Source organism: Lipophrys pholis (assembly GCF_963383615.2).
Source record: "Lipophrys pholis genome assembly, chromosome: 4".
NCBI classification, from domain to species: Eukaryota; Metazoa; Chordata; class Actinopteri; order Blenniiformes; family Blenniidae; genus Lipophrys; species Lipophrys pholis.
Genome location: NC_137637.1, coordinates 28079411 through 28098036, shown reverse-complemented (window position 1 = coordinate 28098036; position 18626 = coordinate 28079411). Strand labels below are relative to the sequence as shown.

Here is an 18626-nt window from a genome sequence, read left to right as displayed (position 1 = left end):
TCCCTCCTATTGTCTTTCCATGCACAGAAACTGGAGCCACATGTTGATGTTTTTCCTTCCCATGTATTTATTTATTTGTTTATTTATTTAATGCTGTAAAAACATCATGTTTTACAAAGTAATTTGTTAATATAAATCTACTGTCACTACAATTTATCTGCGTGTATTTTTTTTGTTTAGCCAGTGATACTAAATAAGAGCCCGGTGAAGAAACTATTATCTCCTAATTGAACCTGTGCTGCATGTTTTTCACGTCCTTTTGATCCAACACCTCTGAATGTCATGAATTTGCGGTGATCAGCATCTGCAGAAAACTTCATTATCACTAAATCACTGTAATCAGGTGTGCTGGAGCAGCAGAAGGCCGAATTGGAGATTTTGTAAACGCCTCTGAAACCGAACCAAGTGAGCTGAAATCATGTTGTCCCATATTAAGACCACAGTTATGCTGCATTGATTTTTAAGCCTGCTCGCAGTATATGCACAACCATAACCATGCATAACCACAACCAGTTTTAAACTCTACACTGGCATTTATTTTAACACTGAATGTCATGTCTATCATAAGCACACGCTCCAAATTTCCATCTAAATTCAAGTTAATTTATGTGGTTTCATGGGTCTGTTTGAAATTTAAATCTTAGTGTTTTGCTCTTCTTGGACAATTTTTCAAAATGTATTTTACTTTTCTGTTTTAATTCATTATGACCTCGCCTACTTTCTAACATCACTTTTTCCTCTTTTTGTCATTGTGTTGTCATTTTTTTACTTTTTATTTTAGCTTCCTAAAAATACATCTTATCCATTTTTTTTCTTCTTACTTTCATAAACACTCTTTATTGACTTTAGATGCTTTCTTCTTGTTTACTTGCTGAAACTTATAAATCTGTCACCAATCTGTCTAACATTTTAAAGGGCAGTGGCCTGTTTATTAGGCACTACACGTTAAATACTGTTTGACTGGGACCGTTCAAGAGGAAATCCGGAATCAAGAGCTGTTGTTTCACTTACATCATGGCGAATTGATTGAATAAAAATCTTCTGATTGTGTTTGAACACTTTCCATCCAGCAACAGCTCCTTCTATCGGTCAACAATATGTTTGCAACAAGACAAGATGAGGCTTTATTCACCATTTACACACAAACATTAGAGGCACATCTGAGCACATACTTGGAAGATGAGGAAGTGCATTCATGTTTGGGAATGACAACAGTGATCTTGGTGGTTGTTTGAAGTCACGTAACAGAGAGAGAGAGAGACAATGAGGGGGAGAGAAGAGGAGGAACTAAACCTCACAGCATCTGTCCAGGGGAGCCGCCACCTTCAGGCTCCATTTAACCTGCGAGTTTGGACAACTGCCTGAGCAGGTTCAGGCAGAATACACACCTCTCACTTACTCTCCAGGCCCTCGGTTCAAACAGGTTTTTCACCCTGAAAGAAGCTCTTCTCGACATGTCAGGCAACAACTGAAGGAAAGCGTGGGTGTCTCGAAAACCTGCCACTGGAATCTGACTGATTATCTGCCAGCCGCCTCCCTCACAGCAGATGATACAGTCATAAAACATATTTATAGCTGTCCGGGTACATAACAAAAACCTCAGGTAGAAAGTGTTAAAGGGGAATCTGCGCGACTATTTCTATATATTACCATTGCAAAGTAGGCGACGGCTTCAATTGGGTTGTTTTTCTGCAAAGCTGTCCCTTGGAAACAAGATAAGGTAGACAAAAAAACATGTGCACACAATGTAAGGTGATCTTCAGGATTTATTTTTTTTCTTTTTTAATTTTACATGCAACTTTATCACAACAGGTCTAGAAATGCAGCAAAGGCGTTTGGGGAAAATAAAGTTGTTTTTTTTTGTTTTTTTTGTTTCTTTTTTAACAAAACCAAAAACGTGGAGATAGAAAAACCTAAAAGAGGAGAAATCAGATACATTTATGTGAGTGAGGCAAAGAAGAAAAATAAATAAAAGTGCACACCGACTCGTTCGATGGTGACGAGACAACTACACAAACGAGACCGGAAACAGACAGTTGATGGGGTGAAGTTTATCTCCAATAAAAGACGCACATCTTTACACGTGCCACTTGCACCGATTCTTGATGTGTCAACGAGCACACTTATTTACTTCTTTGGAATAAAAATAGTATATGTGCCTAATAGAAAATAGATGCTCATGTTTAAATTGAGTTTTTTTTGGTGTATTTTCCAGTTACCTTCGACACACTGAACTATTGATAGTTTACGCAGAGCTCTACACATCCAGACGACACGGTTTAACAGAGTTAAAGACAGCGATTAATCATTAAGATCCTTTAATGATGTTAATAGTCTTAAAACACCTTCATCATTAAGGTGTATCATGAAAAGTCACTTGAGTCCATTTGGGGGGTGGGGTGGGGTTTGCAGGACTCTTCTTCACCAGAGCAAGAGATCAGATGATTGGACGAATCGGATTTTGTTGCGGGGAGGACTTCGCACGCCAAATAGAGGTGGGCAGAGCGGCGACAGCTATTGGTTGCCGGCGCATGTAACAGAACGCGTCGGCGAGTCCAAAGACAGATGTGGTACAGACTCGGTGTGAACAGACGGCCGAGGGAAGTCTTGTTATTCACACGCGAATTTGCCATCGAAGCTGGAGAGTGCCATGGCGAAAGCCTGCACGGCACACATCGGGTAGTTGTAGTCCAACGTGAAGATGTCGTCGGCTATCCGGCCAAACTGCATCACGATGTAGTCCACTGGGGGGGGGTAAGGTGGAAACTTAATTTTAATGGAAAGATGGGCAGGTACAAATATAAATATGTAGAATATTCTATCTGTACTTCAATCACAATTATGATAAAAAAATTAAAAATTAAAACACTATGATTATTGAAAGAACAAGAAACCACTTGCGGACAGAGCTCAGGTAAAGTTTAAGAATAAATCAGAGACAGAACAAAGGGATAATTGAGCAATCACACATAAAAGCAATTAGATAAGCCACTCTGGATGTAATCTGAAGGTGAAGTGTGTTTAACCACATTAAGCTGTTTATCTGTCTGCAGTTAAGTCGGTCACTTCATGTGATCCACAATTAAAGAAAAAAAACTCAGGGAAATCAGTATTTCTACATCAAGCCCAGAAGGATTAAACATTTGATGTTGCATACGTATTTTTGGTTAAAATTTTCTGAAAGTAAAGTTTTGGATTCGGATTAATTGTTCAATAAAATATCACTTCTTGCTATGAATAAATACCTCCATAAGCTGCTTGTAAGTTTTTTGCTTTATATTCATCATGCGACTATTTAAAAGGCTGTTTATGGCGTATCTATCGCTGTAGATCTAATCGTACACCCTGCATCTTCCACATGTTAATACGGTCGTACGTGTATAACACAACATGTTTGTCTCGATGGGAAGAACGTTCAAACAGGACTCACGGTCTTTGGAGTGGACGATCTGGAAGTTCTTGATGGAGGCCTGGGTGACCCTGCCGTTGAAGTTCAGCACGTGAGAAGCAGTTTCTTCGTTCCACACTGGCGTCTTGTTGTGAAGCTCGATCAGATTTTCCATCCTTCTGTTCTGGTGTCTTATCAGCAGGCCGTCACAATCCTGCCGAGGAACGAGCAGACGGAAGTCAGCGAGCATCAGTGAAGGATAACTGATCATCACACAGGGCGTCAGTCAAGCTGCTGGCAGGTCCCAGCTTAGTTGTTGGTATTGGACAATTGCTAAGAACATATTTCTCTTTGTGGGTTGTTGTTTTTTTAGGAATATTTAGATTGAAAACTATTAGACTACCTTGAAAGAGAGAAAATGAAAGCGAGATTTATGCAGCTGTGTCGTCAAATTTACCTGTTCAATCATTTTTCAGTGAAAATAATTAATAAATCCCCCAAAAGTGAAATACAATAAAGTGACTTTACACATTCTTTGAACAAACAATACTGTTCAGAAAAGCTGTGAAGTCATAGAGTTTATACTTTTGAGTGCCTGCAAATGTTTTTTGCGACCAGCTGAGAATCTTTCTTCTCTATTCTGGCAAATTTGTCTCAGGGTCACTCCAGTAACTTTAGTTCATGTCTCTTCCAGTATTTCATGGGGAATTTTTAAGGTCTGCTTTGGATCCTTTGTTTATAAATCACATCCAGCTTTATTTCAGTGTCAGTCTCGTACATGGCAAACAGAATTAGCCGATATTCACGTGAAGGTTTTTGCTTGGCCATCTTGCTCAGCGTATGTGTGTTTTGTTTTTTTGTGAGCTCCCAGATGTCAACTCGACTTCCACAGTTTAAGTGCCATGTCTTAATGACATATCAGACAGTAGGCTGCAAGCTCTTTAAAGCTATTTATAACTTTTTCCTGCTCTGTGGGCATCTGCTAGGTTCATCCTCAGATCATCTGTTAATTACTAAGAGAAGCCCATTGTTGGTGAGCGTTATCACAAGGTTTGGAAAGTCAGAGAAATGCTGATGGCAAAGATTCAATGAGATCCAGCAAGGAAAGGCTGTCCTCACACTTTGCTGAGCGGCTGAAGTTTCTCTGCATTAGTCACAAAAAATGCGATGAATTAAAAGCTTTTGAGATTAAAAGATACCAGATAGATTGTTTTTCAGTTTTAACCTAATTATTCATTTATATATATATATATATATATATATATATATATATATATATATATATATATATATAAACATATGACAGAGCTCACGTTTCTCGGTCGGAGCGGCACTCGCTCATTGTCTTTATCCATTCCTGGGATGACGACCGTCATCCTTCTGGGCCCTTTCATGCCCAAAACATTTGTTTCCTGAGGACGGAAACACAGAAAATAGATATTACCACTTCATTATTGACCTTTTTTTCTTTTTTTCTTTCCCCCCCTTGTTCTAACAGTGTGAAATAACTCACGTAGATGATGCCTGCTAACTCCTGTCGAGCGTTAGACATGTCTGGGAGAGCTCTCTCTGGATTCAGAGCATTGTCGAACACAGTGAATTTAGTCCCCATCAAATTTGACCTATGCAATGTGGAAACAAGGCAATCCTTTAATGGCGGGTATTTCCACAAAGAAACGCCAAACGAAGCTGAAGCGAAGTGACGTCGGCTTTGGCCGACGTTGTTCCCGTGCTGCTCATGATTTCGTTTAATAAACAAAGCTATATACCTCAGCTTGCCCACAAAGTTTTCTCCACCCCTTGATAGATCTGTGGCGTCGATGGAGATGAGGTAATTTGAAGTTGCGCTTTTCTTTCTTTTCCTTCCAGCCAACAGGAACGTCTGCAGATATAAATAAATAAGTAAATAGATAAATAAATAGACAAATAAACAAACAAATGAATAAATAAATAAATAAATAAATAAATAAATAAATAAATAAATAAATAAATAAATAAATAGATAAATAAATAGATAAATAGATAAATAAATAAATAAATAAATAAATAAATAAATAAATAAATAAATAAATAAATAAATAAATAAATAAATAAATAAATAAATAAATAAATAAAAGACCAGGACAAGCAGCCATGTTGAAATTCGATATAAACTAAAAAGCAGATTTGCTGTAAAAATGGCTCTAAGGAAAATATCTGTTGAAGGAGTATGATAAATATTCTGCGCCAGTCAACTTCTCTGCTGCAGACCGTATACTTTACTTTATATAAACCCCTAAAACTGTGCACGGTCTTGAGATAATAAGATGCTGCTGTATTTTGTTAATTCGATGTTTTAGCCTGCGGATGCTGTTCCAGTGATCAGCTGCGAAGCCGCCAACCTTCTTTTCATTGTCCAGGTGGAGGTAATACAGAGGGTAGAGGCTCTTATCCATCCCCCTTTGGTCTCGAGTCACTCGGCACTTGACAGTGACCCCCTGTGGAGCCGGCTCCATCACGAACTTCTCCAAGTCGTCAAACTCGATCTCTGGTGACGGAGCTCTCTCCTGGAGAAGAACAACAAATATTCTGCTGTGTGGTTCACTCTTAATCACATGTAACGTTTCCCTGCCCGTGTAACATCATCCCACTCAAATGAAACGTGTCATTTTGTGGGTGAAATGTAGGAACGTGAGATACCTTTTTTTTCTTCCCTTTTCCCTTCTTCTTCTTGGACTTTTCTTCCTTCTCTGACTCAGAATCATCACTCTCTTCTGCTTTTGCTGGATCAGACAACAGATTTGTTACTTACATGTCAGCAAAGAGCGACAAAGAACAACGGTCTCAGTAAACTGACCTTTTTTCTTTGTCTTCTTGTCTTTCTCCTTGTCTTTCTCCTTGTCTTTCTCTTTATCGGCTGTTGTTTGGAACATGGATGCCGAGGCAGCGCCGGCTTTCTTCTTGGACTTGGTTGACTTTGTCTCCTCTTCACTGTCGTCGCTCTCAGATTTGGCAGCTGGTCAGTGAATAAATGTTCACACTTTCAGCGTTCAAACGTGTGCTTTAAAGGTGGACGTTTTTCAGTGAAATCAACAAAAGATCCATAGTCTAATGGCAGCGAAGGTTGTCTATGGATCAGCCTTTAATTTTGTGTCATTCTGTTTCCTCTCTTTGCTGTCCACTGAACCCGAGCGTCCGTGTACATGTCCTCCCGCCTAAGAGTCGAGTTCAGCTAGAAGTTTCAGCCATTATTATATGGAAGTGACGACAATGTTCTATTTTCTCTGGTGCTGTACATTCGAAGGGCGTGACTTGGTTGTGTTGAACCACTTGAGGGGATTATTTTTACAAATTGCACGATATGATCAGAGTTTAGCACCACGTGGAGCTTATTGTTTATTGGTTTGATTGATCTTAAGTAACTGGATATTTGTGTTATAGTTTCCATACTGTACGAGGCCACATGTGGTTGTAAGCACTTTGGTTTTAAAACCAGAATGTTTCTGGTTTGAGACGGTTGCATGTTCTCTTTGTGTGTGTGAGTTTTCTCCCTGGTACTCCGGATTTCTTGCCGTAATCCAACAACATGCCTTAATGTGGATTAATTGGTGATTCTAAATCACCAGTAGGTGAGAATGTGACAGTTTTGTCTCTCTGTTTACCCGGTAATGGACCAGGGATCTGTTAATCTGTTAATCTACCCGGCCCAATCTCAGCCGGGATCGGCCCCAGCTCCCCAACGACCCACAGTTGTATAAGTAGATGGATGAAAAATGTAATCACCTTTCTTTTTGCTCTTGGTGTTTTTGTCTCCATTTATCTGGAACATTGAAGCCGGTTCTTTCTTCTTCTCTTTCTCCTTTGACTTGGACTTTTTTTCTTTCCCATCCGATTCTTTTTCGTCTGAAAAAGGGAGAAACATGCAAAGTTGGAAAAACAAATCTTATCTGTCCTCGAGTGTGATGTGTGAGCGGAGAAAAATGTTGAGTGCACATTTTTTTATTTTTTTTCAATGCCAGATAAAGCTAATCTCAATTTCTCGTGAAATAAACTGGAGCGGGTGCCAACTTCACGTCACTTAGGCAGCATGTATGTGAGGATCAGAGCACTTTGGAACATGAACATTTTGATTTTGTGTGAATCTGAAATCTTCATTCGCCTCCCACAATTCAAAAACATGCTTTGGAGGATGATAGGTGTGAATTGCATGTGAACGTGTGTGTCTGTCTCTCTGTGTCGACCCTGTGATGGACTGGTGACGTGTCCAGAGTGTAATTCACTCGTACTGAACTGGAATCACCCCCACCAAAGATGGATGTGAAGTTTACAGATTTTCACCCTCGGGAATATGTCAATAATGCACACGGGAAAAAGAACATGTCTATTTTCTGCGGTTCCCAAAAACCTCAAAGTGCCCAACCTGAACAAAATGGAGGTGGGAGATGTCAAATTCCACACCGAAATTAGGGCCACAAGTCTGCGGTACCTCAGAGCCTTGATTACGCTCACGCAGCTGTCAGCTCTCCCTCTTAAAACCTGCTCAAATCTGTCCCAACATGCACTCTCAGCTAAACTCGCTGACTAATGACTTTTCAAGTAGGTTGTTCTCAGGTTTGTGGCAGTGCTGAGCTTCAGGGACTGAAAACATTTGATTTAAGATCTTCCAAGGTAAGGACTCACATTGATAACGGAGAATTTCACCTGGTCTGAGAATTCGGCTGTGTTGTCTTGATATGATAATAACAAACCGCTGCAAACACAAAAACAAGATCCTGAACTAAAAAAAATTAAGAAAAAAAAAAAAGGCTTGAGGCAGAAATGACACGTAATGAACACAACATAACTTTTGGTATTCTACGAGAGCAAAAGTGAAGTGAAGTATGCAAGAGTGAGACATTTTGAGCACTGCATGAGAAAGTTCTCAGAGATCTACAGAGACAACATGCTGATCGTATCACAAATACTTCATGCAGACCTTGGCCTTGTCTTTCTCAGTCAACAACTTCTCCAGATTGTGACCTGATGATATTATGAACCATAGATTTTGCATTTTTACTGTAAGCTGAGTAACACAATTTATACACGTTTTGTTTTTGTTTTTCCAGATTATAAATCTATGTCCAGCTTCAGTCCTGAAATATTCTGCTTCTGTAAAATGAGGAAAGGTTTCACTGCTGGTATTGATGACTGATTTTCAAGGAAGCTGAGATAAATCATGTAACAATTAAAGTAAAATGTAAAAATATCAAGTTTAAAAGAAATGCTAAGACTTGTACACATTCTATATCCTGCTACTAAAATGAAGCAAACTAGTGAACTAATAATACATGTGGGCCAATGTTGTTCCCTGAAACAGAGCAATACTTTTTGTTTTTCCCTTTCGAGAGAGAGCAGGGGGCCAGAAACACAAGTTAACACAGGCTTGACTGAAATGACTGATGGCTTAAATTTGCTTTGAGTCAAGAACATTGGAAATCCTCCAAGCAAAACAATGGCGATGGAGACCTGCTCATCATACGCAGTAATTCCATATCCAAGCAACAATTAAGTCGTTTCGGCTCAATTCAGAAGAAGAATAACTTACATAAAAATGTGCAACTCTGAACAGTGAGCGTCTGTATAAACTATAAATCACACGGGAGAAATGATAGTGTCAGGTTCAGCTACTCCTGCTTGGAGTAAGAACGTGTTCTCAAACAAATGCCAATTGTAACGTTATGAAGATTGGCAGATAATATCTATTAAAAACTGTGATGCATCTCAGAGATCAAGCGGCCACAAAAATAGATTTTTCATCAATTCTTTCTATCAGTAAAGTGTCGGGTTCACTAAGACCTAGAACATCATAACTGGAGAGAGGCATATATGTGAAAGTACAAGCCTTACCTTCCAGGTAAGAGAAGGGTAATTTGTATTACGCTGTCACTGTTTGAGTGTGTTACTGTCTGTCATCCTGTGTTTGCTCTGTGACAGACAGTGACCTTTCCAGGGTGCACTCTGCCTTCACCCATTGTTAGCTGGGATTGGTTTTCAGCTCCACATGACCCTAATTTCCTGGAAATAAACCAATTAGCTATTGTCCTTTTAAGCCTAATTCAGGCGGTGGTCACTGTCCTCACTCAAGCCAAGATGTTGGAGCTGCAAATATCCTTATCTTCATGAAACCTGAGAACGGCCGTATGAAGCACAAGACTAAAACAAACCCAAGCGCACCATCAAGTCTAGTTTTCATTTTAGAAAGGAAATGGTGAAATGCACTGGATTTTTATTTGTTCACTTCAGGTTTTCGCTAAACGATGAGTTAGTCAACACAGTCCCGACTGATTCCATGATGTCTAATTGCGGCATGAAGGCATTATGTAGGATTTGACTATTCTAATATTCTAATTACAGTTTCCACAATGAATTACTTGAAGGCGAGCTGCCCACTTAGCCGCAGTGTTTATGCTCACTCACTTGCCAAGTCAGCGTTTCCACTCTGTTACTTACACAATGAAATCATCTAATCCTCTTAACTAGACTCTGGTCAAATAAAAATTCTCAGTTTCAACACAGGCAATGTTTTGTGAAAACAGCTTGTTTTCCTGCGAGCTGTCATCATACCTTTAGATTTGGATTTCTTCTCTCTGGCGGAGCTTGCAGATGGGGAACTATCCTTTGTTGTTTTTTTCTTTGTTTTCTTTTTGGGGGTGTCATCCTCCTCCTCATCGTCATCGTCGTCCGTCTCTGAATCTGCGGGCGTGGACAACATATATTCATTAAATCCTAACGTGTCCAGTCCAGTTTTTACAACACAAGCCGATGTACTGCTGCTCCTTATCGACTCACTCTTCTTCTTTTTTGGAGCACTTCTGGCTTTTTTCTTTGGCTCTTTGTCTTTTTCTGGTTCTTCTTTGTCTTTTTCCGGCTTCTTTTTCTTCACTTTTTTCCCATCTGAGATGTTAAAAGGGAAACAAAAAGGTGATAATTATGATGGGATCGCATCAGAAGGAGAAATGCCCGGTCTGTTTTGAAATATCATAGTCTCTTTAAACTTGTTCACTTTGAACAGCCGAACTGTCGTCTCCAGCCGCGTCTTCATTCTTCTTGGTTTTCACTTTCTTGGGCTTGGCCTCCGTCCCATTCAGCTTGGCCTCTGTTGCACTGTTGGCCTCCTCTTTCTTCTTTTTTGGCTTCTATAGATTTTCTTTTGGGATACAAATGACATAAAATATTAGACTCTTGTTGGGAAAAGAGGAGGTGAAAGGCAGAACACAAACACTGTGAGAGAGGTGAAATCGATTCGCTTGAACATAAACAAGAGGAAAAACAACTCACCATCACAAATTCAGACGTAAACGAAAGCAAGGAATAAAAAGGTAAAATAGGATTAGGATCCTTCCTCTATCTACTATATTCATTAGGTGAATATAATTGAAAATATAGATTTTTTTTTTACAAGAAAGCCGAATTTTAATAGCAAATATAAATATGTCAAAGATGCTTGTTTCTGATATTATTCTTATGATATTCATGATTCTGGACTCTGACTCTTTCAACATATGAATGAATTCCCAGCACAATGAATATTAGCACAGCTTTATTCCAGAGAGCATTTAGTTATTTTAAAATCAAATTGATGATTTATGTTGACACATTCAAATTTGCTTTTTCATTGAATCGACTTACAACCTTTGTTTTGTGTTAAGAATAAATCACAACGTTAGGTTCACTGTTATAATAAGTGGAGGTAAGTGAAAGAGAAAAGTTATGTGAACGACTCAATTGAAGTGTCCCATGTAAAGCTGAGCTCTCAAGAACTGAATAATCTATTGCTATTTTTGATAGTACAGTTCTGTAACAGAATTACTCTTACACAAAAAAACAAAAACAGGACATAAACACATTTTGTAACCATTTTATATAACTTTTCCAGAATAAAAGATCGAAAGTAGTCAGTCACCAACATATTTCACTCTTTTTGTAAACAACGTTCAGCTTTTGTTAATACTTCCAACGTGACAGTCGGTTGCATTTCCCAACTATTAGCCCTGAGATTATGCAATAAGAACCAAAAAGTTTCCGAGCTTATAGAAAGGTTGGTTTGCTTCACGTTGACTCTCTATTTTATCTTTTTTGTATGTTCTTTAAAGACTTTATCTTCATTAAGTTGGCAACATTTCTCCTCCATACACCTTTTCGTTTATCATGTTTGACATAATCTTCTCTCAGGGGCGTCTAGACTCAAGCTTTAAAGTGAAGTGAAGTCCAAAAGGGAGTCGAACTCTATGACCCTCAGTCATCCTTGATAATGATAGCAAATGTGCCCCGGTCAAGAATTATTCATTTCCATGTCGTAATTTTCACATAAGAAACCTTCAAATACTTCTACATTCCTACAGTGAAATAAAATCTAATCCAGTTGTGTTTTAGATTTCAGAGGTTTTTTTTCAGACCGAGCACTAAATGTTTGCATTCGATGACACAGACCGCATGCGTCTGTGTCCAAAGTCACAGAGAACCAGGTCAGTGTGATCGCGGCGAGCGGAGACAGTAAATGTAATCCTATTACATGTAGATCCTGCATCGATGAAGTCCTATTTGTGTCTGCAGACAATCCACAACTGAGAGTGAAGGCAGCGGCCTGTACATCGGTCATACTAGGATCAGTTGTTCAAAGTTGTTTAATCACTGTGTTGGCTGTTATGTCCGACTATTATATAAGCACCAATCTCTTACAACAATGTCAAGTCTGTCCTCTTTTATTCTGTTTTTTTTTTTTTGTTTGTTTGTTGTTTTTACTGAGTAACCGATCTTTAATGTATTGATATCTTATTCTGTCTTTCATTGCTTTGTGAACTGTCGATAGTAATACTAATAATGGCAATTTACTGGGAGGATATGAATATACTTTAAAAGACCAACAACCTTAAATCTTTACGAAAACAGCCTGAGTTTGTTGATGGGAGTTTTTTTCTAATTTATTGAGAAATTTTTTTTTTTATTAATGTATAATAAGAAACTTAAACTAAATGCAATTAGTGAGTGATCAAGACAGATGTGTTGCTTTAACTATATTTTGTTTGAGTTTGTTCAGGAGCTCTATCAATGATGGAGGCACTTCATAATATGTAAAACTTGGGGAGCTTTCTAAACTTATATGTTCCTTATCAAGATATAAGTTAAGGGTCGGAAATTTCAGCAACTCAATCTTTTGTGGTTTATAGAGGTGATTCTTACTTTTGAAGTGAAGTTTAAATGTTATTCCAACTGAATAAGCATCAGCATTCATTGCGTGTTGGCATTACGAAGTAGTTACCTCATATGTGGGTCAAAGATCTGCACAAACTTTGTCACAAATATGTCACATTTATTCTCAAAGAAGATATAAATAGAATGAATAAATGGAAGAAAAACCTCTTAAAACTGAACTGCAACATTGACATGGTAAGTCAATAACAATAAACACTATTATGACTAAGCAAAAATGTTAAATAAGTTTTGCATTAGTATTTTGTGTGATTCATTAGATCGCTTCCTACAAGTAAATTACATGTCATCACTAAGATGATAAATTAAAAGAAAAAAATGATTTAACTGAATAGACAAAAAACTAAACAAACACCTAGTACATCACAATCCCATCCATTTACCTTCTCTGCCGACATGATGTGGCCTCTGGATTCAGCACTACCTCAGCTTCTTTTTAAAGGTTAGAAAATAAAATACAAAAGCAGGATTCTCAGGGGAGGGAATGAAAGAGTGCGGAAGCCCTGTACTCACTGTGTCTCCATCAGCAGAAAGTTGTTAATAGGATTTATGTGTAAAGCCATCTGCTGTGCAGGAACACGTCAACGGGAGAAACCAAAGAAAAGCCTTGGGAGGAGGGAGCTGCTCGCTTGTTTGTCAATTGTGACCACAACTCAGACCACTGAGGCAAGTTTTTTGTTTCTTGGGTACTGAGGGCCGGTTTTAGCTTCAGCACAGCTGTCACAAAATTGTGTTTTTTAAAAAATTTGTTTTATTACATCTATTGTACTGTATAGGCTGTATCTGATGTTTACCTGGACATTCAGCTGAGAGGGAGAACCGGAAACAGATTCATCTTCTTGTATTCTTGAAAAAAAAACAACAACAACAACAAAACACATAATTCATTAACACAGTGAGTGTGAATATTTAACCAGGAGGAGCAAACTCATTTTTAATTGAGAAGCCACAAAAAGGCCAGTTTTATCTTGAGTGGTCTCGACCAGTCAAATGTTGGAGGAAGTATAATGGAAACCTCTATATTTAATTTTTTAAATTATTTCACAATTCTGAACAAGATAAACCATCATTATTCTGTATTTGCATGATCCCCCTTGGAAAAAAAGAAAAGAAAACATATCATATCTTTGCTGCTTTTGTTGCATCCAAAAAAAAAAAAAAACACTAAACTTGACAGAACTCTGATTTGTTTGACATATCTGTTTAAAGATGTGATCTTTGATGCCAATTCCGATGATTTAACTGGTTTATAATGTCTGGGGTTGGTTCTCGGTGTTGTGTTGCATCTACAGCAAAGAAACTCGAAACGTCAGTTATTCACATTGGGGAAAAAACTAAACTCAAAGCTGCCTTTTAATCTTACTCTTTTCAAAGTCGTTCTGCGGGACAGACTGGATTATCTGGTGGAGCAGTTTTGGCCTGCGGGCTGTGTGTTTGACACTTTACATCAAAATGTCCTGTTGCAACCAAAGAATCTGTGTGTGTGTCACTTGACTGTGACGCAGTTTAAGTGAAAAATGTTCTTGCTATTTCAGGATATAAAAGACAGTGTGCGTAGAATGTCTTTCGCGAAAAAAGGTGCCTGAAACCAGAAACCAATCTTTTAAGAACGTGCGCTTACAATAGCCAACCAGCTTTGTGGCGCAAGGTGTCATTTGTAAATTAACAGGTCACACAGGGTATTGTAATTGGGCCTCAATAGATCTACCTGACAGTAACATATAAAGCTTCCCCTACTACTTATTGGTTTAGCACCACTTGGCTGATAGCAGTGGAAAGAGGGTGTGGTAAAACAGTGATAGCCATTCAGAAAACCCAAAGCTTTCAGGTAGGACTAACAGAAAGCACGTGGTGGATCTCTAACACTTATTGACACGCGAGTCACATTTGCAGATATATGTCGTTGTGTGGTGATGTTGACATGCTGTACCTCTCATCTGCCCAGGCCTCCTTCACTGTGCGACTGTGGAGTGGCATGGATGATGTGGAGAGGAGTCACATCCACACCTGAGTCTCATAAAAATGCAGTAACAGCCGTCAGAAATCTCCAAAATTCGCAGGGATATATAAATGTACTGAATAAAATTCAAAAATATTTTTAAAAACTAAGTCGATTTGCAAGAAAATAGAATTTCTCGGGTCTAAATAATGTTGTTTCCCAGTAATCAGCCTGAGTGCTGCCATCCACAAAAGTCTCCCAAAGACCACTAAGTGGTCACATGACCTAACTTCTAAGAGGATTTTGAACAATGCATCAGGTCCCCCCACCATTGACCACCATAGAGACAGGATGTCCTGACCCTTTAACTGGGATTACTCTAATGAGGAATTCACCATCTACGGTCATTTCTAGCGATAAGACAGTTCAGGTTCCCTGGAAACAGAAATGTGGCTTTATGTGTAAGTTAACTCTATGATGGGAAAATAATACGGATCCAGGACAAACACACAGGTTTTGTTCAGGTTTGTGTAGTTGTACCGGGACAATATATCACAAACGTGGAGCCTGACAGAAATACAAAGAAACTGACAGAGAAAATGCCATGCAGAGAAGGCAAAAACAACATCACTCTTCTCATTATCAGCTTTAAGTAGAATTCCTCTGATAATCGAGTCGACATTCTCTGTGAGGGAATTGCTCAGTGGCTTGTGTTTGACTCCACAGGAGCATGTCAACGTGAGCGGCAGACAGAGTAATGAACAGTAAAATAGTAAATGACATTGCTCTTCTCCCTCAGCTACTATTAATCAAAACTTCTAATCAAACGTGTGAACTTTCATAACATAGTGTGATTCCTTCAGTCAACCACCAGATGCTGCTATACCCCAGGAGACAGAAACAACAATGCAGGAAGCAGCTGAGAGGCACCAGGGGGCAAATGGAGACATTGTAATGCATTTTGAAAACGTTTGAAACAGAAAAAACAAACAAACTACTGAACATTAACTGTAATAAACAACGTTTGACATTTCAGTTATCTTTAGGGCATAGGACAACAGTAATCAAACATGATATGAGCAATACTAAAAGGTCGTATATAAAGAAGGAAAAGAAATGCTTGGATTAAAGGACTGGAATCTCTGTTGTCTCCATCACACGCTGTACAGTCTGTTGACTGCTGAAAAGCGTTGGGACTAATGGCTTTGCTGGCATTTCTGCAAATGCATGACAGAAACATGGCAGTTGGCAGACAGCCTGGGGAAGGCCAGTGACCTCCAGGGAGCAGCAGAAGAAGCCACCGTGATCTTAAAGAGACAGAAACCTGTGTTTAGGTTGTTTTTTTTCTCAACGTGCAGCCTCTCCAATCCACTTTCGTGTCAGTTTTGTTTTATTACAGCGAGCGAGAGGGTAAACATTGTTGAAGCGATAAGAAGCACCGTTACAGAGTATACCAGAGCGGCTGTAAAACCAGCTCTTACTATACCAACAACTGTAACAACAAGCCAGAATGAAATGAAAACACATTCATCAAAGTTATGGCAAAGTGGGGACCATTCAGAACAGTTGTGCAAACACTCCTCCGGGAAGAATTATGGCAAACACATAAAGGTACAGCTTCTATTGGCAGTGACCTGTGCTTGAGGAACGGGTAAGATGAAGATGATATTTTAGTTGACTCTCGGGTTTAGTGCTGAAACGGCACACCGGCGAGGACGTGAACCTGATGGCACGGTTAGGTCGGCTGAATCATCAACTCAGAAAGGGCCGATATCTCAGGATGCACAAACAATGAAGACAAAACAGGAAATTCACTGGAAAATGAATGTATCCCCGAAGGAGGGATTTTTAAAGAAAGGTGGAAAGTTAGACAGAAGACAATGGCAGGAGGTCTCCTCGATTCCTTTTGAAGTGGAAATACATTATTTCAGGGGCAAAAATAGTAACTTGGACTTTATATTGTGAAAAACCCACCCGGCAAGTTTCACCACAATTACAATATGCTTTATTTTAACCTAAAATTCAGACATCTACTGCTAAGTTTGCATATTAGCACATAAATGTTCAACAAAGAGTTTATAAATGTCACTTCTGTCAAAGAGAATGAAGCAATGCACGGAAAACAAGACCATTCCCACAAATTTCCATCCGGCAGTGGCCCAAATCGATTGCACCAAAGTCGATATGTTTACAAACAAACCAGAATGTGTAGCCATCAAAATTTGTCAATGTTTCATGTGACAACACTAAGTCTGTTTTTTAAAAAAAAGTTTACACTTCAGCAGCGAACACACTGACAACAATGTAGTTAGTATGCCGGGCCACGGGAGGGCGCTGTTGTTTGTTTTTGTAATGAAACCACACAGATGTGTGTTCAGAGAACAATACGTATATAAACGTGAACAATATGGAGAGAACCCGGCATTCTTATGGACCGATGACAAATCAGATGCTATCAGGGGTGAGTCTCAACTATTAAACTACTGATATGGACTAGAAAACTAGAAAAGGGACCGTGAGTCATACCCCTACGAGTCGGCCATGTTTGTTTACAGGCAGTTCCTGCAGGGGGAATCTTTGTGAAAGAATCTTTCCACCTTGGCTGCCAATATAAAAACAAGGCCTCAGCCCGAAAAAAGCTCAGACTTTCTCAAAGAAAGAGAATTCAAGCCACGAGCATAGCTTTAAATGTTGTGAAACTGATCGTTAATCGTTGTTCCAGGGCGAATCGAGATCTCCCAAGATGGAGTGTACAAACGGGATCTTGCGACACAGTCCCTCGGGAATCTCCGTGAGTTTCTGTGACCACAAGATGTCAACAAACCCGGGTACATTGCATGACATTTAATTGCTAGAAGGACATGTTTGTTTGAGTGTAATGACGAATTATTGATAAAATATTAGAGATGTACATCAACAACTAAAACTGGATCCTACATTTTTCATTTTTCCCGTGTGGATTCTGGTAGAATAACTTTAAATATCTTTGAAATGCCAGTTTCATCAACAAACACACCTCAAAAGGTTCAACCCCGTTGCAGGCCTAGTTCGAAGCCCGGCTGCAGTGAGACGAAAAACTAGGTGGCCGCAAAATAAAATAATAAAATAAAATAAGCACCAAAATAAAATGTGCCTCTATGATTTGCCACGAGCCTCCATTCTCTGAGACACAGCGGAAAACGTTCTCATTCTGAACAGCAGCATCCAACTCCCGCTGAATCTCCTCTCCTGAAGGAGCGTCTGAACCTCACCGGAACACCAGGGGGCAGTGTAGCACCGACATTTAAATATGCCCAGTTAACTAAACAACCAGTGTGCACAAAGCGGCGTATGTGAACAACGGGAGGGTTTTTATGGCCGAGGAGATATTTAGATATTGCTGCTTGTCCAGAGTGACGATCGTCACTGACCAATCAGCAGACGGCTGCGTTGTAGCGCCTCTTTATGAAACTGTACCGATGTGCTAGCTACCTCAACAGAGGTAACCGTTGGTCAGTGGAGACGCATGAGAACCCAAACTGTAACGTCTGTCCATCACTGCGCGGTGAGACCGTGGCTTTAGTGTCATATTGTAACATTTTTAGGCAAATGTGTAATGTTGTTTAAGTTATTGCATTAGAAAATATGATGTAATTGTAATGTTCATTGCTTAGTAGTAATCAAACTGTTGAAAGTTATATTGCTGTGATTGTTATTTTTCTCCCTCTTAATTTAACTGGACATGTTTTTATTGTTCAGTGTATGGGACTTTCAGCTTTATTTACGGGGTTTTATTTTCCTTGTACCCCTACGAAGGAATGGGAGCAGAGACGTCTGTTTTCTGCTTTGACTGGAGTCCCAGCGTAGGTAAAGGTCATAGCACAGGAGGTTCGCCTCCTGATAGCCCTCTGGCTAGTTTATGCTACTGGTAAAGCTTCATTATTTGTTTTAATGTATTTCTTTCATTTATTTTAAAGCTTTAATGTATTTCTTTTATTAATATATTTCTTATGTCTTTGTAAGGTTTTTCTGTATTTCTTTAATTTCTTTGTAAAACACTGTGAATTGCCCTGTGTTTGAATGGTGCTCTAT

General features: G+C 39.1%; 1 protein-coding gene across 1 annotated transcript; it reads right to left on the bottom strand.

Moving 5' to 3' along the window:
- Positions 1 to 1749: 1749 nt before the first annotated feature.
- LOC308108170 (tubby-related protein 1-like) lies at positions 1750 to 13462 on the bottom strand. Its single transcript, XM_080460930.1, has 13 exons — positions 13000 to 13462; positions 10410 to 10542; positions 10196 to 10300; positions 9971 to 10099; positions 7151 to 7270; positions 6225 to 6383; positions 6068 to 6150; positions 5770 to 5934; positions 5158 to 5270; positions 4902 to 5010; positions 4702 to 4800; positions 3431 to 3602; positions 1750 to 2744 (listed from the first exon to the last, which is right to left on the bottom strand). The coding sequence occupies exons 1-13, from the start codon at positions 13012 to 13014 to the stop codon at positions 2611 to 2613; spliced, it is 1536 nt and encodes a 511-aa protein (XP_080317056.1). The 5' UTR covers positions 13015 to 13462; the 3' UTR covers positions 1750 to 2610.
- Positions 13463 to 18626: the final 5164 nt, after the last annotated feature.